The 23,247-nt window shown below is 38.2% G+C and overlaps 1 protein-coding gene across 1 annotated transcript in view; it reads left to right on the forward strand.

Annotated features, from left to right (window-relative positions):
- Window positions 1-23,159, forward strand: part of xkr4 (XK related 4) — a 55,327-nt gene extending 32,168 nt beyond the window's left edge. Inside the window, exons 2-3 of the mRNA XM_026205984.1 lie at window positions 6,945-7,144; window positions 18,814-23,159. Of these exons, the coding sequence (XP_026061769.1) occupies window positions 6,945-7,144; window positions 18,814-19,766 (1,153 nt within the window). The 3' untranslated portion in view covers window positions 19,767-23,159. The remainder of the gene's footprint in view (window positions 1-6,944; window positions 7,145-18,813) is intronic.
- The last annotated feature ends 88 nt before the right edge of the window (window positions 23,160-23,247 follow it).

The following is a 23,247-nucleotide window of genomic DNA, read 5'->3' on the forward strand; positions in this document are numbered from 1 at the left end:
TCCCTTGTGTGCAATGTAGAACGTCTGTGGCTGTCACTCATGCCATCCCGCTCGCCTTCCACTATAAAAGCAAAGTCCTGTTCCTCTGTGCCTGCTCCTCCTGTTGCCATTAACAGGTCAAGTTCTTCCAGGCGTGAAAAGTCTGCCTGGAAACGCATGTCACTCAGTAACCTCGGCGTATAAACCCAAATCAGCTGAAGTTATAGTAGGTTTAACTTCAGTGGATAGAAGAGCATATGATTTCTCACCATGACGGTCCAGTGCAGCTTTATTGATTGAGTTTCTCTCCTCTGAATCTCAATAAATGTGACCACCTGTGAGTCAGGCATATATCAATGCAAGGGCTACATTTGAAGAGGAAGAATGATTTGACCGTAACGGATACACTGCAAACTTCACTGATGCTTCAATTGGAAACATGAATAAAATACCTTTTAACAACTCTTAGGAGTTTATTCTGACCAAACAAGTGATTTTTAGTGGTTAATAAGTGAAACTAGTCAAAAACAATATAGTGTCATTGCCTAGAAATGGTATGTCTGTGTATAAACTTGTTTGGTGTGCGGGAAAAAAAAAAGAGAGACTTCAATCGAAAAAGAGGAACCTCAATCGAACTGTTATGAATAAACAATGACCCGATCCCCATTCATAATGTAAGCGTACTATGGAGGGTTCATTCCCTGGTCAAGAGGATATGCATTCAGCCTGAAATAACCATCCACTGCCCACAGATCCTGCCGTTGCTTGTTGGTCTGTGAATGGAGTGTCAGTCCAATGATTCAGGATCCTCAGATGTACTGATAAAAAACTCAAGTGCTGGCACCTCATATGGGCTACCATTAAAAAAAAATTAATGTTTCTTTTTTTAATGTTTTTTTAAAACCTCTTATACTCACCAAGGCTGCATTTATTTCATCAAGTAAAATGATGATGTGAAAAAATAATATTGCGAAACATTATACAATTTAGAGAGAGAGAGAGAGAGAGATTGTATTGAGATGACTGAGGAGAAAAAAAATCTTAATTAAGATGAATTCACCTTAAACACCAATCCATCAGCTATATTGAACAGGTCCTTATAGTCTCTCGTATAACCAGACCTTCAGACTAACTGCTGAAGGTCTGGAATCCACAGCAGGTTTCTTTGGCCAAGCCCCACCTATGAGGCCATTTAACTGACATGTCAAACAACCAATCACAGTTAGTTTCATTTTGTGGCATGTTTAGGGTGTGGTAATGTTGCCACAATAACAGACCAGTATGTATTTTAAGGGTTCTGTGCCGTGAAATTGTGAAAAAAAACAATTGTGAATCGAGCATTTCATTGATCCCGATGGGCACTCATTGTCACAGTTGTAAACGCGATGTCTTTCTTTTTTCGTTAGGGGTTTTGCCATCACGCATCTTTGTTTCCATGTGGAACATTAAAGAATGTGACACACACATCTCCCGGAAGTCCTGTATAATTCAACCAATGCAATGACGACTTTCGGAACTCCTGAAGTGTTTCCACTTTTGTGTGCCATGTGCATAAGACGTTCAGCCAGCGGTCTGAGGGCGTGATGTCTAAGGCTATAAGACTAACACATAGAAATGTGGTTTGTTATGATGTCATTCTCACTGGACTGTTCTGGACAATTTATCTAAAAATATATATACATTTACTGCAGTCTTCAAAGTCATATTCAGAAATCTTACGATCATCAGTGTTGAAAACAACATTGGAGCTTTATGGAATTGTTTTTTTTTATGGTTTTGTTTTTGTTATATATATATATATATATATATATATATATATATATATATATATATATATATATATATATATATATATATATATACAGTATTTATATAGTTATAAAGAACAACATTTACTCATTCATTTTCATGTATAAAATATACTTATATATACCGTACAAATGTAAAATGTGTTTAAATGAATATTAATTGAAGATATTTCAATAGGTTGCCTCATTTGTTTGTAACCCATAATGTTAAATTGTCAGTGGTTAAATATTAAAGGAGAAGATCAGGGATTGATCAAAGGAATTTTTTTTAGGTTGATATGTGATTGGTGCAGTTTATAAAAAAAGCTTTTAAAATATGATGCAACTTGTGACAACAAAAGTACAAACAAATCTAAGCGGTCTCACAAGGCTGTTTTCCACTGCCTGATTGGCAGGTTGGGAAGTGCTGAGCTATATACTGTACCAAGGGATGATGCACTTGTGAGTGTGTATGTGATGGCCAGTAGCGGCAATGGTTGGGGAGTTTAAATGAGACAGTGATGAAAAGGAGGCCCCTAGCCTGAAGAGAAGGATAAAAATGTCAGCAGGAAGAAGTAGCGTCTTTTCTTGAGATAGGAAGTGCATAGCTACAGGCCTCAGATCAACATGACCAAACCAACAGCTTTCGTGCATGGGACTAGCATGTAGGCATGTGGTTTGTATGATGTCATTCTCACTGGATTTCTCTAGGCATGTGTGTGCATTGTGTGTTTTTAGCTTTCCAATTATAGATCTGAAGCCTTCTGGCATCCTTTTTAGTCTTGCGATTTCATATGAATTTTTGAATACATGTTAAGTACATGTTTGGAACATTATCGTTACTTAAAGGGATACTTCACCAAGAAATGAAAATTCTACATTTAAATAATTTACGCACCCTCATGTTGTTCCAAAGCCATATGAGTTTGCTGAATCTTTTAAACATTTTCTTTGCATTAAAAAGTCGGTTGCACTTTATTTTTCAGTACGTGTACTAACATGTACTTATAGTGAACTTACAGTGTATTTATCTAAGAAAGTTCTGGTAACACAAGGTAACTACATGGGGTAGGGTTAGGTTTGGGGGTAGGTTCAGGGTTGTACCTAGTTATTACATAGTTATTGTAATTACTATAATAAGTACATAGTATGTACACGAGGAACAAAAAGTCCATGTAACCAAAATTCAGAAGATCCAAATAGTTCCCAAACAATTTGAAAAATGAATTTTTATCCCAAGTCTTGTATAAAGATATCATCGCTTTATATAGTGAAAAGATTTATTTTAGGTCTTTATGACCTTTTGGATCCTCTAAGTTTTGGTTTCCTGGACTTTCAATGTGGGAAAAGAAACCTTTTAGGTTTCATTACAATATCTTAACCACCTCTGCACACGGTGGTCTTTGACTGATTTGTGATCTGAATGTATGCATGAATCATTATGATTTCCTCAAGCAATTTAGCTTTTTTAATGTTAATTCCCACCCTTCAAGGCAAGAGGATGCACATCAACATCTGTCCAATCCCATTCTGAATGGGGATTTGGTAGATAGCATGCTTTAAGCAGCATGCAGTAATATGATGCAGTGGCTGGCCAGACCTCTTGGACTCATGGTTTCAGGTGGACCATATAAGAAGGGGATACATATTGCAGAGACGGAAACATAGACAACCCGTGGCTTATCTGAAATCCAAACAACAGCCATATGAGAGGCCTCTCTTAGTTTTGGCCTTTAGGGTGAGTGGTGGAAATGCCAGGAGACTGCAAGTTTTCAAGCGCAGGCCTCTTTTGAAACCCACTTATCTGATAAAGAAGCTGGACAGATGCCCATTCTTAAGGTCAGACGGAAGATCATACTGCGACCCTGCTGCTCTGCACCAGGCGACTGCGGTACTTTTGTCATGGTTTTCTTTTGAATTAGTCACTACTGAAACTATGGCAGAGCCAGAGAACACCACCATCTAAAGACTTAATCTGCCATTATTGCTTCATCTATTTTTTTAAATGGTGTCTTTACTTGTGCCTTTGGGTGAATTGTGTTTTATTTAAGAGTATCATTAGCCCTTTGTGTTTTTAGCACTGCTATCTGTTGAGGATCTGCATGAATTGTATTCTAGGTCTACACATTGCAAAGGCAAGACAGTATCAAAAAATAGGCCATGGTTTGAGACCGTGAACATCCAACCTGACACATCTAGAACAGCGTTTCCTAACCGTTTTATCTTACGTAGCCACACAGCGCCATCACAGCTTCATTGACACCAGACCAGAAATGTGCTTCTGTTAACTCATACTTAATATCATCCTGAATAATTATAAATGTTATTAAAATTACTATTATTGCAATGATTCACAAAAAACAATCAGTACTGTGGATGAGTAAGAGACTTGAGCTTCCTATGTAATGGAGCAGTTTGGGAAATACACTGCAATATCCATCATTAATTAATTAAATCAATCAATCATTTAATTATTCTTATTATTACAAATTATGTTTTTACAGTTATCATTATTAATTATTATAAATTATTTTGAGTGCACTAATAAATTTGAAATCATTACTTCTGGTTTTTGTATGTATGTATTTATTTATTTTCTTAATTCTTTTACAGTTATGAATTGTTATAAACTTTATTATAAATTATCTTGACAGCCCTAACATTTTAAAACTAATTTCTTCTCTTCCATATATTTATTATTTCTTTAAATAATTTATTTTCAAAACATCTACAAATTATTATTTGTTTTATTCATTATTACAAATTAGTCTTCTGACAGCTCTAGTATTTCAGTCATAAATTCAGGTTTATATATTTATTTATGCAAATGTGTGTGTGTGTGTGTGTGTGTGTGTGTGTGTGTGTGTGTGTGTGTGTGTGCGTGTGTGTGTGTGTATACATATGGCTACAAATTAATAGTATTTTTTTATATTTGTTATTATTCATTATTATAAATTATTGTGATCTTTGGACAGCTTTAATATTTTTTAAGTCATAAATTGTTTATATATTCAACAGTATAGATTAAACAGGTTCAACATTTCAAAGTGCTTGAGAAACACTGATCTAGAGTAAGCATGAAGGAATAACAGGTAGGCAAGTTGTTGATACAGAGTCTTCTATGCATTTATATTCAAGAAACAAACACAATACCTCAAGGCATGCTGTTTCCGTCTGATATGAATGTATGCTCCACATTTACCTCAGTGAACTATTTTTTTCTGTCCACAAGTCAACGTATCCTTTATCTTTTACTTGTAAACTCATTGCCTCTGAATTGATTGAAGTCGGCAAGTAGTGTACTATAAAACCATGCTTTGCATACAAATGATCAAAGTACAAACTGTAGCAGAGAGAATCTGGCAGACAGAGTGGGCGGCAGCCACTCGCAAAGAAATCAATGACAAAACATTGTGCAAACAAGACTATATCCCCCATAAGCATTTGAATACATTGTTTTTTTTCCTTTTTTTTTTCTTCTTCTTCATATTCAATAAAAATACTGTTGATTGCCAATGGATTTGGGGAAACCCTCTTGTTAAGGTGATAGCCAAGCAGATGCAGTGCTCTTAACTTGCTGTTAATGAATCTCTGGGGAGAGAGAATAAGTGTGTGTAAGTGGAAGTATGTGTCTGTTCTTGGCTGTATGCCTGTTAGGGTCAAAGGGTAAACTACACAGTGGGGATTTCTGGGGAAAACGCAGGGACGGGTCACTTGGCAAAGACACATCACTGCAAGCAGATGCCTTTAGCATCACACTAACCTCTGACTGAGAGACTTTAACACCATTCACCACCAATCCATTACTGTTAGCAGATGACACAGCACTTTTAAAAGATCTTTGTGTCGCAGTCGCTCATTATGAGTGTGTTTGTCTGCGACAGACTGTCACATTCAGCCTTTTCTTTTCCTGTGAAAGCAGCGGGTTTGTTCAACTTTGTTTTGTTGCAAAGAGCCTAGTGTTGCCACAGCAATTCCTACAGATTCCCCACCTTTTTGTGAGCAAGACCTTTAAAAAGTGAATTTGATTGAGATTATTTCCGCATGCAGCTTGTCAAGTTGGTACCATAAAATATAGATTTGATTACAAATTGACCAATTAGTGTTTGCAGCAAAGATTTATAGTAAGTAGGCCTATGAGAAATTCTTTCAGTACAGCAAGCTAAATCCAATTGTCTTAAGAACCAAGTTATCACATGTGAATATAGTAATAGCCTTTTGCATATTATAGATTCACTTTTGGTTTCTTTGTTAAATGTCTGTATATATACTATTTGAGGGTATAATGTATAATGAAGAATAACTTTTAGCTTACCTGTATTCTTTACCTTACTGCAAAGGTGCACATTAAAAGATTAAAATTTACTTTTAAAATCATAGAAGGAAGATTAGAAAGGTAAATATAGATATATAGGAGCTGTTTCACTTTATTACAAGCAAATGAAGAGCTCTGTATTCCAACCGCAGAGGTTCTCACCAAGATTCACTCTCAGACCTTTAATAATTTAGTTTCTTTATTTTCTTTAAATGTAATAGTTACAGGCACTTTCCATTTATACAGAACACTTTGGTGTCCCATGGCTTTTTTAAAAGCGTTGCAGACACACGTCTCGTGTTTTTGTTGTGAGAACTAGATAGAGTACGTTATCTGGGTAGCTTTTATTAAATACATCACATGTCTGTAGTCCCGTGTTAAAATGGAAATCTTGGCCTGTCCCACATAAGAGATGTTAATCTACTCAACTTTTCTCAGTCTGTTGAAGTAATATTCTTTTAACTGTGGTAAAAACTTCACTAACTAAAACTAAACGTTTCTCATTTTAAAATATAAAAAGAAAGTAAAACATAACAAAAACATTAAAATATATAATTTCGCTTCCTTTAGTGTTAACAGTTAACAGTTAACACCTTCTTTCACCGTTTATTTGTTAAAGATGAAATAAAAACGACAAAGATGCAATTTTGTGTCCTATTAGTGGAAAGTGTCTGAATACATTATAAAGGATTCAGTATTTAACTATTCATATTACAATGAAATAATGTTCCATTTTTGGTTGAATCATTTTGAGATGAAATAATATAACTCATCAGCAGTTCAAAACGGTCCATCCACAGCAGATTGTGTTTACAAAACAGCACGGAGACCAACATAAAGGGCTTTCTTTGTGTCTCGCACAGGTACTTCCACACCATCTATCTGGGCATCAGGAGCAGGCAGAGCGGAGAGAATGACCGCTGGAGGTTCCACTGGAGGATGGTGTACGAGTACGCTGACGTCAGCATGCTCCACCTACTGGCCACTTTTTTGGAGAGCGCACCCCAGCTGGTGCTCCAGCTCTGTATCATCATACAGACTCACAAACTCCTGGCTGTTCAAGGTGACACAACACAAGCACACTCGAACATCTTATGGACTTCCAGTGTTTTTAGATTACCTAAAGGGGCAGATACATTTACCTTTGCTGTCTGAAATCCAGTCATGTCAATAGGAATCTCCATGTTCAGGAGTTCCCCACACAGATTTGCTGCTTGGTTTGAAAGTGACTTCTGTGAGAGCTGTGCTTCATATATCTTTTTTTTAAATTTTGTGGGGCTAGGAGAAAAGCTACCCACCTGGTTTACAGTCTTTTTCAACAGAGATCCCCCAAAACATGTTGTCTTCTTTTTGGATACTATCATAATGGTGCAGCTGCCATACATCTTTGTAAAGGTGAGGGTAGGACATACTGTGGAGAGAGAACTCCCAAGTTTACTGCCATCCTTCACTATATGCAACTCATATTGAGTGATGGAGAGTGAGAAAAACTCAACTGCCACTGAACATAAAAGCCTGCTGTGAGAGAGTGAGGCGGAGTGCTTTTTCAAGAGTTTTGCCAAAAGTAAGCATTTAATTAACGAAATTCCAGTCTTTAAACCGACTGTGCAAATTATACAGCTAGGATAGTTAGAGGATAGAACTAGCACTGATTAGCAACTCATAAAAATCCAGATTTGTTCACCTTTTTTATACTATTTATCACTTGATGTTTTAAAACCTATAGACACTGTCTGATGCAAGCAAGTCTATAATACCTGGGAAAAAATTATCTGTTAGCATTCCCATTGATTTTAATGATAGCTACTTTGCTGACATATGATATGACAGAATCACTCACAGTCCTAAACAGTCTTCACAGTTTTAACTCTTCTGGGCTGTGGTGTCAAAGGCAGCAGACAGTCCTCCCCACAACCCCCCCACACACAAAATATTCACTAAAAACATCTACCACATAGTGGAATATCTCCATTTCTTTAGAATATATGGTTACAATCTCAGACAAAAATGCAAAAAGAACTGTACCATTAGGGGCACAACAGCTCATAACTGGGGCAGCACCATCAGAGGGACATCTTTCTTAGTAGTACCGTAAGGGTACATACTGTATTACTACTTGTAAGGTAGGAATTATCGTTAGTTGTTATACACTTACATGTGCAATTAATGCATTTTTTTTTTTCTCAAAGTCTAGATTTGATTGTCCTTTCTACCAGCAGTAACTACCTTTACAATGCTAACCAATCCTAATTCCCTGGTTCGTTACTTATAGTATACAAAAATATTCCAAAATCAAGGTCACATTCTTACATTAAGGATACGTTTCCAAAAAGCATCATTAGCCAATTATGTTCGCAATTTCTGTCATCACCTACATAAACTTACAATTCAGTGTTTCCCAAAACCATAGTTCCAATGAACATTTCAAACATTCTCAAACAAAGTCACAAACGTATAGATCTAATGCTCTCGACATGTGGTTAGAAGCATACTTTATTGTTAGTTAACATGTGGACCCAAAAACTAGAATACAAAAATAGCAATAAAGCCATCAAATGCCATGTATGTTATTAACAGCAATTCATTTAATCTCAATTTTGATATCATGATCTCATCATGATTCATTAGTAGAAGAGTTGTGACTAGCTAATTTCTCCAACGATGCATCAGACTATTAAATAAGCAACAAGTTATGTTGTTTTTATAAGCTTTTCATCAATCTAATTGGAAACAAAGCCGGGTTGATAAGGTAATGCTAGACAAATCTTCAAAAGAGGCAGATGGTGTTAGTTAAACTAGATATCCAAGTAAAGGATTGTATATACTTTGATTAAAGAGTCAGCAGTTGTTACATTTAGAAGTAAATCAGTTGTTTTCACTTGTGCACTCACTCAATGTTTGTCAATGTTAGATTGCCTATTATCTGGTATCATCGGTTGCTTAAATGTCATTTTAACTCAACAAACTTGCTTTACATATCAGTCTCTTACTGTATAAGTGGGTGGTTATTGGATAAGAAGTAGAAGACTGGGTTTTGTAGTTTCACAGAGCTGAATTTTTCTTATTGTTACTAAGAACACTAGGGTATATTTATGGGACACTTTAAAACCTTGAGTTTGACATTTTGGTGACCTTTCAGCCAGCCCCCATTAACCAACACTCATAAAAAATGGTCATGTTACCAGAGCTGTTCATAAATGGGCAATCTGTTGATTTGTGCTTTTGTGCTCCGTGGATTGCAGAGCCCCGTCTAGCAGTTAAAGCTTCAGGACCTTTATGTGCTGTCTTCTGTTCTTCATAATCTTCCATAAACAAAAGTGCCCAGGGACTGTCAGGATTTCCTCCCATCAAGGCCGAGAAATGATTTATGAAAGCAGGGGTCCCGGGCTCCTAATGCAACAGAGCTGCGAATATCTTCTTTTTTTTAAGCGTGAGGATCTAAGTGTCTGCTCCGTGTGACAGTGGGGGCCGGTCTGGAGGCAGTTTTGCTCGTGGTGTTTGGTAGAGCAGAACGGAGAGCCGTCTGATGCTCCAAACTCTTTCATCAGAGAATTTCCTTTGAGATTTGTCGCACTTACGCTTACAAGTCAAAAACAACATTGAGCAAAGTGTAAAAATTTAACCCAGCAGCACAGTCATAATTCAAAAGGCTTCTAAATAGACGAAACAACTCGGGTTCCATTTGATGGCAGACGCGCTGTGGTGAAATGTAGGACACATTTGATTTTTGCTTTTCTCTGACTCAGGCTGTCTCTCATTCTCTCTGCAGATGCATCCTCCCTAACTTTATCAGTAATTGTCACAGTAAAAGATGCTGTCAGTCAGTTAAGCAGTATCTTTTCTCACTATTTTTCCCTTACGTGGCTTCTCTTTGGACCCCTGCCAGAAATAAAATCTCTCTAGCTGCTCACATAAATAATGGGCCACTCAGCCATAACCATTTCCTGCAACACTTCAGCGAAGGAGAAAGCCTTGATCATAACATACACCCAGTGGACTGTTTTGTTCTCAGCTGCAACTATTCTTCACATTTCAATCATTTTTGTCTGTATGCCATAAACACAAATGTGTCCCCATTGTTGGGTGCAAAAACACATTTTATAGGCAAGTTTTCTTTTTTCTTTTCATTTCTGATTTAATGGCAATCAGGTACAATTGTAACATTTTTGTCAAATCAGCATTGGTATTCAAACCATTTAAATGTGCCAACAGAAATGCATGCAGCTCTTTAAGGACCAAAAAACACCATAAAAGCAAGTAGTTCCATAAAATATACACTATATTTGAGATTTTTTTTTAAAGCCATACAATTAGGGTTGCCACCTTCAGATTATCCACATTTAAAAAAAAAACAATAATATCTTCAATATCAATATCTTAAAGGGGGGGGGGGGGGGGGTGGAATGCTATTTCATGCATACTGAGTTTTTTACACTGTTAAAGAGTTGGATTCCCAAGCTAAACATGGACAAAGTTTCAAAAATGAAGTTGTACGTTCGAAGGAGAATTTGCGTGTGACGTTAGATGGAGCGGAATTTCCTTATATGGGTCCTTAGGGCACTTCTGCCGGAAGAGCGCGCGCTCCCGTATAGCAGAGCACTGAGAGGCTGAGCACAGACAATCACTGATCAGAGCAAGAGCCTCGCGAAATGTCACAAAAGGAGTGTGTTTTTGGTTGCCCGGGCAAGACAACCCTGCACAGATTACCAAAAGAGAAACAGCATTAAGGGACCAGTGGACGTAGTTTATTTTTACAGAGCATCAACGGAGTTGTGCAAGTGTTTTTGTTTGTTCCCTGCATTTCGAAGATGCTTGTTTTACAAACAAGGCCCAGTTTGACGACAGATTTGCATATAGTTTATTTCTTAAGGATAATGCAGTCCCAACGAAAAAGGGTCACGATCGTGTGTTGGAACCGCAGGCGGTGAGTAAAACTGCTTCAAATATCTCTGCCTCCTTGTTAGTGCGTCCCCTCCCATGTCAGAGACCCGGGTTCGAGCCCTGCTCGGAGCGAGTCGTTGCTGCTGCTGCTTTCGTTCAGTTTCAGCCTCGGGATCTGATTCTGGATCATAAATAAACGGCTGAATCTGACTGTTAGCCATGGTTTGTTTTGGATGATGTTTTTGTCCTCACGATAATGTCACAGCTTCCAAATGCTCTCAACGCAAAAGCCTACTGGCGCTCGTGATTTTTTAGCTCCGCCCACACGTCACGCCTCCAGTCGGTCGTGTTTTTCCGGGAAAAATCGGTACAGACTAGCTTTCTCTTATGAATATAATAAAACTAAAGACTTTTTGGAGTTATGAAGGATGCAGTACTACTCTATAGGTACTCAAGATTAACAGGATATTGAGTGAAAACGAGCATTTCACCCCCCCTTTAAGAAGCTTGGATGTGTCTGTCACTTTAAAGGTATGGTTCACCCAAAAATAAAAAATCTGTCAGAAATTACTCAGGTTGTTCTTAACCTGCATGAAGTTCTTTCTTCTGTTGAACGCAAAAGAAGAATGTGGGTAACAAAACAGCTGCTTGTGCCCAGTAACTTCCATAGTAGGGAGAAAATATACAATTGGAGTTATTGGGGACCGGAAACAGTTTGGTTACCCACATTCTTCAAATTATCTTCTTTTATGTTCAACAGAAGAAATAAATTATTTAACGTGATGTGATATTCAGCCAAGTATGGTGACCCATACTCAGAATTCATGCTCTGCATTTAACCCATCCAAAGTGCACACACACAGAGCAGTGAACACACACACACTGTCAACACCCGGAGCAGAAGGAAGCCATTTATGCTGCGGCACCCAGGAAGCAGTTGGGGGTTTGATGCCTTGCTCGAGGGCACCTAAGTCGTGGTATTGCCAGCCCAAGATTCAAACCCACAACCCTAGGGTTAGGAGTCAAACTCTCTAACCACTAGGCCATGACTTCCCCATTTCAGGTTTGGAATAACTTGTGGGTGTTTAGGGTGAACTATCACTTTAAGTCAGTCCACCGTGAGCAACTGAAATGCTTCTCTGCAAACTGCGCGTTCATCATTTGTTACTGGACAGACCCATTGACTTTCAGTGACTTTCCCATTCAGCCCTACATCTGGAGAGCCTCTTGTGTTCAAAGGGCAGGCCAGGCGGATGTGAGCCACACAGGTTTACCGCATGCTGCGTTCCTTGTGCAAGAGCCTTAACGCCGCATGTTCTGGAGACTCCGTTGCTATGGAAACAAAGACGTCAAAATGCAATCACACACAAATGAGCTTCCCCAATACTTTTTATGAAATTTATTTCATTTTAATTGTTATTAGTATTATCCTGCCTGCAAAATCCTTGGCCTTTGTAAATTACAGGACAAATCGCGTCCCGTATTGATTTGATACGGACAGGTGGCAACCCTACATACAATAGATTTATTTATATATATTTTTTTTTTTTTGGTAAACTATTCCCTTAATGTTAATTGATCTGATGGGCCTGTATAAGTAGATGAAGAAGATACTGCAGTGATGCTGTGGTTTGCATAACCCTGCTGCTACTACACACCCAACAAACACACAACAGTCACACAAACACTGTCTATGCCCTCCTCCCCTCTCCAAATTACTGCAGCCCTCGTGAGCAGGAGCAGCAAGGGGAGCATTACGTCACTGCTGCTGCTCTTACAGCTTCGCACACTGGACCGTGGCAGGTTCCCGTGGCGACCGTCTCCTCAGGATGCGCTGCACGTGCACAGGATTCAAGGGAGGGAGGAATACATGCACCTTCACTGTCGTAGAGAGCATCGGAGCCAAGCCGCAGGCCAGATAGCCCAGAGAATAAGAATTATAGCCTGGCCTCTGTCAGTTAATTACCCCACTTTGCAAAGTAGTCATTACACCCCCTCAGCTCTCTCTAGCTACTAATGGGCCAGATTTAATCTAAGTGGGTTAAACACGTAAATAAGCTATTGGAAAAAAACTCACAGAATAAACAAACACTAGAGAGATAGATTTACTTTTAAATAACTCTGGTATTTTAATATATTTAAAAATGTTATTCATTTCTGTGATGGCAAATCAGAATTTTCAGCATCATTAGTTCAGTCTTTAAGTGTCACATGACCCTTCAGAAATCATTTTAATTTCTTATTGTCATTGTTCTGATCTGAGCTGCTGAATATTTTTGTGGAAACTGCGATACATTTTTCTCATGATCGTACATAGAAAGTTCAAAATAGAAAGTTCAAAAACAGCATTTATTTGAAATCTTCTGTAGGGTTGCAAAAGGGTGGAACATGTCTGAAAATTCCCAACGTTTGTTTCCAAAATAATAAAAAACACAAATTGTCTGCCTTTTTGCAAGCCTGATGCTGTCACTGTTAACCAATTTAATGCATCCTTGCTTAATCACACATTTTTGGGGCATTTAGAATCACCTGATTCAAATATTTAGGTTGAGAACCAGTACCTTGTAAAAAAAAAAAAAAAAAAAGAATTAAGAATTGGGAAATACTACTGCTTTGTAGAGTATCTGCTTTTGAGACACAAATTCGAAGATACTATTTTAATGTAATTCACTATAAATGAAATTGTAGCAGAATAGTTTGTCTTGGCTTGCTTCAGATTCAGCTGTGTAAACACGGCTAATCTGTTCCACGAGGAGAAATGATGTTTGTTTTTTATAAATATCTTTGTTTATGAGAAATTATTCACTATCTGGATGGATTCAAATCTTGGGTCCAGATCTGGACTACAGTCTTCTAACTGGTGTGTGTTTACTGTTGTGAAGACTCGCAGTCCTCCACAGAGGATGTGACCACTGCTTGCCAATCGCTCCTGGGGTGTCAACATCACACAGTCAATTCGACAGATAAGATTCTGAGCTTTTAATCGCTCTTCAGACTAATAAAAATAGATGCCCTGGGTGTGCATTCTCTGTTTATGAATGTGCTCTCTTATGCAATGCTATCAATGAATATCTTCACCATTGATTGTCTGCTTTGTTTGGTGTAGAGTGTCCATAATGCACAGCTCATCTGAATAAAGATGGCAGAGAAATGGCAAATCTGTCTGTCACGGCTTTTGACGAGCGGTGGGCTTGCAGCCTCTGTGAAATTAAGATAATACTCACCTTTATTTGGACACAAATTAACCCATCTTTGCACATTCATCATTTCACATGAGGACTCGTTCTATTATTCATGGCCATGGTGTTATCTTAGGAACGTGAGATTTAGCATTTTTACTGATGCCGTTTGAAAGGAACTGATTGACACTGAAGCTTCCTGTTATCTTAACCTCTCCTCAGCTTGCACTACAACTTTATACAGAAGGGCGATAAAAAGGACATTATTCTGAAATCTGTGTATTGTATGTCTTGATATGTGTTGGTAGGAATTTCAAACAGAGAGGTAAATATGAGAATATTTACACTTGGTATTCATTTAGAATTAATGAGGGAACTAATGAATTCAAAGTCTGTCTTGGTAGATAGATAGAATAGTTCAGTTCAGTGAGAATGTCAGATTTATTAGTCTTTTTTTCTGACCCGAGAAACGTTTCAGAGAGACGTTTCAGGTTTAATATGTGAGAGAGCCAGCCATATGCTGCCTGTCTGGAACTACAGATGATAACAGAGACAACATAATATTTCATGACTGCTAAACATTTTAATTCATCATACACTGAGAAACATTAAATAAAAATTAGATTAGGTTCACCTGCATACAAGTATCTTTCTAAATTTATGTCGACATGTTTGGTTCTCCTTGCATTAACTTATTTTCAAGATTTTTTTTTTTTTTTTTTTTTTACAATTGGTGTATTTTTTATGTTTAAAATAAAAAAATCTCTTATGCTCACCAACTCTGTATTTGATTAAAACGGAAATATTGTGAAATATATTATTAGAATTTAAAACAACAGCTTTTCTGTTTAACGTATTTTAAAATGTAAAATGTATTCCTGTGATGCTAAAGCTGGATTTCTCCATTTCACAAGATCCTTCAGAAATCATTAGAATATGATAATTTGGTGACAAGAAAATTTCCTCTTATTATCAAGATTCTTTGATGAATATTTTAAATAAACTGCATTTATTTTATATAGAAATCTTTGGCAACATTATAAATGTGTCCTTGCTAAATATAAGTAAAAGAAAAGAAAAAAAGTAAAGAAAAGAAAAGAAACATCAGTGTTAGTGTATTTTGAAGAGCATCACAATTATGGTAAAACAGGCAAAGTGCAATCACCCCAAAACGTATTTGCATATTTAAACCATGTCTTTGCATTATATAACAGAATATCCAACCAAATTACATTTATTTAAAAGGTAAATTTATTTTATTTTTCAAAATATTTCACAAAAAGAATTATGTTACAGGGATAGTTCACTCAATAATGTTTATTTTCTGTCATCATTTATTCATGTCATGCCCTTTCCAAATCTGAATGACTTTATTTCTTCTTCAGAACACATCAATGGGGTCCAGACATGTCCTTGTATGTTCAAAACATCTTTTTTGTTCCACAGAAGAATTTCAGACATTTTTAGAACAACATATGGGTAAATGATGACAGAATTTTTCATTTTGGGTTAACTATCCTCTTTTTGGTGCTGCTGACCTTGTTTAGACACTTTTACTATATTAATCTTTTATCTCAGTGTCAGCATTAAACTTGATATTGATGATAGACTGGACAGTGTGTGTAATCTTTGTATTCTGTCTCACTCACTCACAAGAAACTGATCACTCCAGCAGCTTGAGCACATAACAATAGCTGCCAGCTTCACAAGAACAGTGTGTCACAGCGGTAAAGATGGGCTTCACGCACCTGTAGTCACTGCTGGCTGCTTTACTGTACTCCATCTGATGCAGAAGGCTTGTTAAGCCTCCTCCATTAAGCACAAGCAAGTTTTTTGGACAACATGATGGATAACATCTCACTCATGGGTCAGTGAGTCATAAATGTGAAAGGTGCTGTTAAGCAAAATTCCACAGAGGCTGTTTTCCCTGAAGAAGAAATAAAACAAGATTCATGAAAATGAACCACATCTCTGGAGTCACTATTTATCAGCTTTGATTAGGACTGGAGCTTGTAAACCTTGGTGTGGTGGGATTCACTAGAGGGTCTAGATATGAAATCGCATTCATTATAGGGCTGGATGTGATACGCACAGAAGTGTCAGCCATTGACGCACAATTCCACGATCAAGCTACTCCATTAGCCCACTTCCGACTGTATTCTCCAGAGTCACGAATACATAAAGATGTAGTAACGAGATAAATGCATTTGCATGCCTTGGTGAGCACTTCCTATTCTGTGTTGGAAACCAGCATCCTATTGTATCTGGGCAAAAAGTGCTTCACATATCAAGCTATATTTACATTACAGATGGTTAACAGGAAATGCACAGAAGAGCAAAGAATGTTTCTTTTGGGAACATTCAAAATTGCAAAAATATTCTACTTACAAGTTATATTTACATTTATATATTTACTTGGTTTACACAACACATTTCATGTTTAATTTCAAGCTGTTCAATGACTTGGTTTCTTTCTCCTTGGTAAAAGACTACACTAACATTTGATAAATTGTTAGTTGTAAACAATATGTCTCAGTACTTTATTTCCGTAATTCAACTCAAATTGTGAAACTTGTGTATTAAATAAATTCAATGCACACAAACTGAAGTAGTTTAAGTCTTTGGTTCTTTTAATTGTGATGATTTTGGCTCACATTTAACAAAAACCCACCAATTCACGATCTCAACAAATTAGAATATGGTGACATGCCAATCAGCTAATCAACTCTAAATACCTGCAAAGGTTTCCAGAGCCTTCAAAATGCTCTTCAGTTTGGTTCACTTGGCTACACAATCATGGGGAAGACTGCTGATCTGACAGTTGTCCAGAAGACAGTCATTGACACCCGTCACAAGGAGGGTAAGCCACAAACGTTCATTGCCAAAGAAGCTGGCTATTCACAGAGTGCTGTATCCAAGCATGTTAACAGAAAGTTGAGTGGAAGAAAAAAGTGTGGAAGAAAAAGATGCACAACCAACCAGGAGAACCGCAGCCTTTTGAGGATTGTCAAGCAAAATCGATTAAAGAATTTGAGTGAACTTCACAAGGAATGGACTGAGGCTGGGGTCAAGGCATACAGACGTGTCAAGGAATTTGGCTACAGTTGTCGTATTGCTCTTGTTATGCCACTCCTGAACCACATACAACATCAGTGGTGTCTTACCTGAGCTAAGGAGAAGAAGAACTGGACTGGTGCCCAGTGGTCCAAAGTCCTCTTTTCAGATGAGAGCAAGTTTTGTATTTTTATTTGTATTTCATTCCAAGGTCCTGGAGTCTGAAGGAAGGGTGACAAAGCTCATAGCCCAAGTTGCTTTGAAGTCCAGTGTTAAGTTTCCACAGTCTGTGATGATTTGGAGCACTTCATGCTTCCTTCTGCTGACCAGCTTTTTGAAGATGCTGATTTCATTTTCCAGCAGGATTTGGCACCTGCCCACACAGCCAAAAGCTCCAAAAGCTGGTTAAATGACCATAGTGTTGGTGTGCTTGACTGGCCAGCAAACTCACCAGACCTGAACAACATAGAGAATCTATGGGCTATTGTCAAGAGGAAAATGAGAAACAAGAGACCAAAAAATGCAGATGAGCTGAAGGCCAAAGAAACCTGAGCTTCCATACCACCTTAGCAGTGCAACAAACTGATGACATGCCATGCTGAATTGAGGCAGTAATTAAAGCAAAAGGAGCCCCTACCAAGTGTTTAGTACATGTACATTAAATTAAGATACTTTCTAGAAGGCCAACAATTCACAAAAAATTTTTTTTATTGGCCTTATGAAGTATTCTTATTTGTTGAGATAGTGAATTGGTGGGTTTTTGTTAAATGTGAGTCAAAATCATCACAATTAAAATAACCAAAGACTTAAACTACTTAACTTAAATTACATAAGTTTCACATTTGAGTCGAATTACTGACATAAATAAACTTTACCACTACATTCTAATTTATTGAGATGCACCTGTATGAAAATAAAGTAATTAATGGGTGATTCATTGAATTATTAATTCAAACAATTTGTTCATATTGGCTGATTGATTTATAAATAATTTATGAATGGATCGTTGATTTATTGACTCAGATGATATTCTACTCTGGCAATGTTTAAAACAATTTTCGTTAGTGAAACAGAAATATATATATATATATATATATATATATATATATATATATATATATACCAACGACAAAAGGTTTGAAAATAGCTGCAAAACAGGGAGAACACAGACTAATTTTCTTCTTTGGGTGAACTGTTTGGTTCACAGCAAAGTGGGGGGCAAAGTCCATCACAGTTCACACAGTGTCCAGCAAACTGCACTCGACAGAACCTGGATGCACTTCATCTTCTAGGTTAAAGATACAGTTCTTCTACTGTAGGTTGGGTCAAGTTATGGTGTGTCTGTATTGGTACAGAAAAATAAGTTAAAGGCGCACAAATAGAAAATAAACAGGGTCATTTCTCAACACATCCAACATATTTTTTTTCATAAATTGAATTATAGGAGCTGGTATGTGTCAGTTAAATAAATCACTAAATAATTTCACATTTTCTTTACATACTGCACATAAATACTTTGTGTAGTTCTCTATGTGCTCATATTTCTTGAGTTGATTGATAGGGATACTTAGGATTATGATGTTCAACCATAACCCATTCTTCTCTCCTTTTATTTCAGGGATGACAGCGGCTGCTTCTCTGGTGTCACTGGCCTGGGCTCTGGCTTCCTACCAGAAAGCCTTGCGTGATTCCCGCGATGACAAGAAGCCCATCAGCTACCTTGCCGTCATCATCCAGTTCTGCTGGCACTTCTTTACCATCGCCGCTCGCGTAGTGACCTTTGCTCTCTTCGCCTCCGTGTTTCAGCTCTATTTCGGCATCTTCATCGTGCTGCACTGGTGCATCATGACCTTCTGGATCGTACACTGCGAAACCGAATTCTGCATCACGAAATGGGAGGAGATAGTCTTTGACATGGTAGTGGGAATCATCTACATCTTCAGTTGGTTCAACGTGAAGGAGGGACACACCCGCTGCCGTCTCTTCATCTACTACTTTATGATCCTGCTAGAGAACACAGCCCTGAGCGCGCTGTGGTACCTGTACCGCTCACCACCCAGCACAGATGCCTTTGCCGTGCCCGCTCTGTGCGTCATCTTCTCCAGCTTCTTCACTGGCATCGTCTTTATGCTCATGTACTACGCTTTCTTCCATCCCAATGGGCCGCGCTTTGGCCGCTCGGCCAGCCTGGTCCAGCTAGAGGACCCTACTGCTACCTTCGCGCTGCCCCCAGAGGGCGCCACCAACTCTCTGCGCTCCAACCGCGGGGGTACACTAGCCAGGGACGCTGACCGTGAGGCCAAGTACAGTGAGAGGGACGGTTGTGTGCCCGTCTTTCAGGTGAGGCCCACCGCACCCTCCACACCTTCCTCCCGTGCCCCACGTCTGGAGGAGACAGTCATCAAAATAGACTTGTGCAGGAACCGCTACCCTGCCTGGGAGAGGCACGTACTAGACAGGAGTATACGTAAAGCCATCCTGGCCATCGATTCGTCCCCAACCCCGCCGCGCCTCCAATATAAAGACGACACATTGGTTCAAGAGCATCTGGAGTACGAGACCACCTTGTAGCCTGCGCTGTGGAAACACACAAACATTAACACATTACTGTCCACTGAAATAAACAGCAGGACTGTGGCAATAATGTTCCTTGCATACATAGCATCTAGCCATGATGTTGATTGTCATGGACAAGCAAATATAGGCGCAACATATTTGTGGACAAATGAAATAATCAATCTTTTCTAAGCCGTTCTTTTATTTTTTATTACTTCTGTCTTGTCAGGGAATATCTGGGTTTCTAAAAGTCATTGCACTGGCTGATATAGACCATGAACCCCTCAGTCCTCCTCAGTGTTGTACAGATCTTCAGTCCCAGAGTTGATCCTCGATCCGACGTCTCCAAGAGGACATCCAGAACACTTCATAGTTTGTCTCTTACAGCAAATGCAAAACAAAGACCTTTCCCTTTGAAACCAAGCATCCAGTGCACACAAACCAACCGACTATCCATCGCACTGGAGAAACAGTGGTCCAAATATCACGTTGATGGTACACAAATAAAAAAATGGATGACTAGACTGATTATCTGTTTATCCGTGCTGTAATCTATTAGTAGTGTTTCATCAGCAGTTCTGTACCAGTGCCAAATGCTACACTCACACTGACTCCACGCTGAACTGTGGCTCGACCACATACTGTATATATAAACAGGGCAGCATTTCAACCATCTACTTGAATCCTGTACAAAGAAAAAAGAAAGTATGCGATTATCACAAGAGTCCAAGCCACTTGGGACAACAAAACAGGGAGAACACACACTCATTTTCTTCTTTGGGAGAAGACAATAGGCCAAGAAAATGCTTCCTGGCAGCTCCCTTTGGCGATCCGGCCTCATTCACCTCATTGCTGTGGGCTGACAAGGAACTGTTTGGTTCACAGCAAAGTGGGGGGCAAAGTACATCACAGTTCACACAGTGTCCGCCAAACTGTACTCGACAGAACCTGGATGCACTTCATCTTCTAGGTTAAAGATACAGTGTTCTTCTAGGTTGGGACAAGTTTTGGCGTGTCTGTATTTGTACAGTAAAATAAGTTAAAGGCGCACAAATAGAAAATAAACAGGGTCATTTCTCAACACATCGGGAAAGCCGGCGAAGTGTACTATTCCAAACTCTGCAGTGTGATCAAGACTTTCTCCATCAGACTCTTCAATTTCCAACTCGTGGTCTTCAAATCAAAGTGTTAGGGATATGTAGTCTGCGACAGAATGCAGACTTACTAATGAGCTCCGAATGACGCTACGGGCCCTATGGTTCAACAAATCACATCTGCCTAAAAGAGCACTGTATCTTTAAATCATTCAGAAGCATCCTTTATATACGAAAGTGTTGGAGTTTTAAACTTTCCGTTCAGTTGCAAGTGCTTCTTTGTGTCTTAATGTCAAATATCCGAAGGATACGTGGAGGTGCTGGCAGAAAAGTAAAAAAAGTAATAGAAAACAAGCACAAAACTCGTCACAGGAAGGAGCCTGTGAAGAATTTCTTTCCACTTACGTTGAGAGACAAGGTGAAATATTACTGCGACAGAAGCTAGATGTGCCTGTTGTGGATAGTTTGCGATTTTGAAAGTGTGGGAAAATTTTTTTTATGTGTAACGTTTTTATACTCTATTTTCTTTGGTTTTCTTCTTTGGTTGTTGATGGATTTTAAATGTGTCTTACAAAATGGTTGATTTTAAGGTGCACATTATTTTGCTTAATGCCATTTAACTGTGTGGAGAGATTTGTTTTGCTTCAGTTGGTCATACCTGAACTGTAATTTCTAGCTTTGAAACACTCCTAAGGTGTTGAAACGTCCTACCATTGGTGGCAAATGAACTGAAATGATAGTTGTTTTAGCCTGCAGCAATCTGCACATTTGCAGATGAAGATCCTAATTGTGTTGCAAACAAAAAAAGAAAATAGAACAGAAAAAATATATATTTAGATGAGATCGTATGAATCTACGTAGACCTGTATATTTTAGCTATTTTGCTACTTTCCTCTCTCGTCAGCATTTTTTCCCAAATGTGTCTTATACTTTAATTTCTCTGTGTGATGGATGATGATGATACTTTGTCTCTTGGCAAAATTTTCCAAACAGCCCTCAAAAAGAGTCTCCTGTAGTCAGAGCACAAAACTTGTGTTAGCACACTAATTAGGCAATTTTTCAGATTTAAAACTGCTGCACCACCTACACAAGACCATTTTTGAAGGAAGTCGAGTGATGTTTCGCACACCTCTGCGATATTACGTATCCATCATTTTCAAAAGCATCCTACCTTTTTTAGCTTTCCCATAAATACCATGCTATTTTTATATCAGTGATACCCCAAGCACACTGCGTTTTGGTTCATTTGATTAAGAGGAGCATCCTAATGGCAACACTTGCTGTGTCTGTGAGTTTTGGTGACATTCTTCGTTATAAGGTGCAAGGCCTCAATAATTGTTTTAATGTTGAAATATGACATAAATTTAAAACATTCAACAATGTGATGCATTCAGCACATGCAGAATGAATCAAGGCCTTTGCACAAAAGGCTGTGTAGATATTCAGAGATGCAGATTTTTAGCCGATTTTGATGGCACATTCTCCAGATTATTAATGATAATACTATTAGTCAAAATGATTGGAGAAGTCCTGCATACCTCACAAGAGAGAAGTCAGTCGTTTTCAATGGAAAACGACGAGGTCATGAAGAAAAAAAAATAAAACACGTGGATGATTTGCTTACAATAAGACCTTTAACATTTATTTAGAAAACCGAGAGTGTGAATTTTAATATCCACTGTAATAATTATGAGGCAGGGGGTAGGAATTTAGCCCAACACGTATCAAGTAAAAACTATTCACGCAGTTTACGTGCATAGGTAGACCTGCGTCATAACATTAAGCTAATCATAACGTTACAGCTCAACTATGTATCTTTATTTTGCACTTCTAGTTCTATTTTTCTATCTGGGTTTTTATCAATAAACCTAGAGATTTCATAGTCAGCCATTTCTTCGCTCTGGAAAAACTTCATACCTGTAACCTACCTCAAAGCGGTACTTTAAACAGACCACTCTCTAGCTCCAGTAGTTGATGTGTCTGATATGAAGGAATTTATTGCGATGGAGTTCCGGTGGATGAGCGGAGGAGATGAAGACTGCTCTGTTTCTTACCGGTACATCAGTAAAGCAGAGTTCAAAAGCAGGACTTATTTCAGCAGGACAACATTCAATTCATGCAAGCTGCTTCGGTTTTATTTGCCTTAAACAACGCTTGCATTTTGTGGATTCATTATCAGTGATATTTTCTGTTTTTTTTCTTTTGGTTTAGTTTTAATCATGCATATTATTGTGGTCATGCTAGTGTGATGACGTTACATTATTGATAAGCATACATACTGTGCTCCCTGTTAAAAAAAAGAAAGAAAAAAGAACCACGATGATTAGGTATGTTTTAAAGCATGGCTACTGGTTTGAGCTGGGCCTGAGCAGGAGCTCATGTTAGTTGCAAAAGACCAGCAC

Source organism: Carassius auratus, chromosome 27 (assembly GCF_003368295.1).
Source record: "Carassius auratus strain Wakin chromosome 27, ASM336829v1, whole genome shotgun sequence".
In the NCBI taxonomy this organism is placed as follows: Eukaryota; Metazoa; Chordata; class Actinopteri; order Cypriniformes; family Cyprinidae; genus Carassius; species Carassius auratus.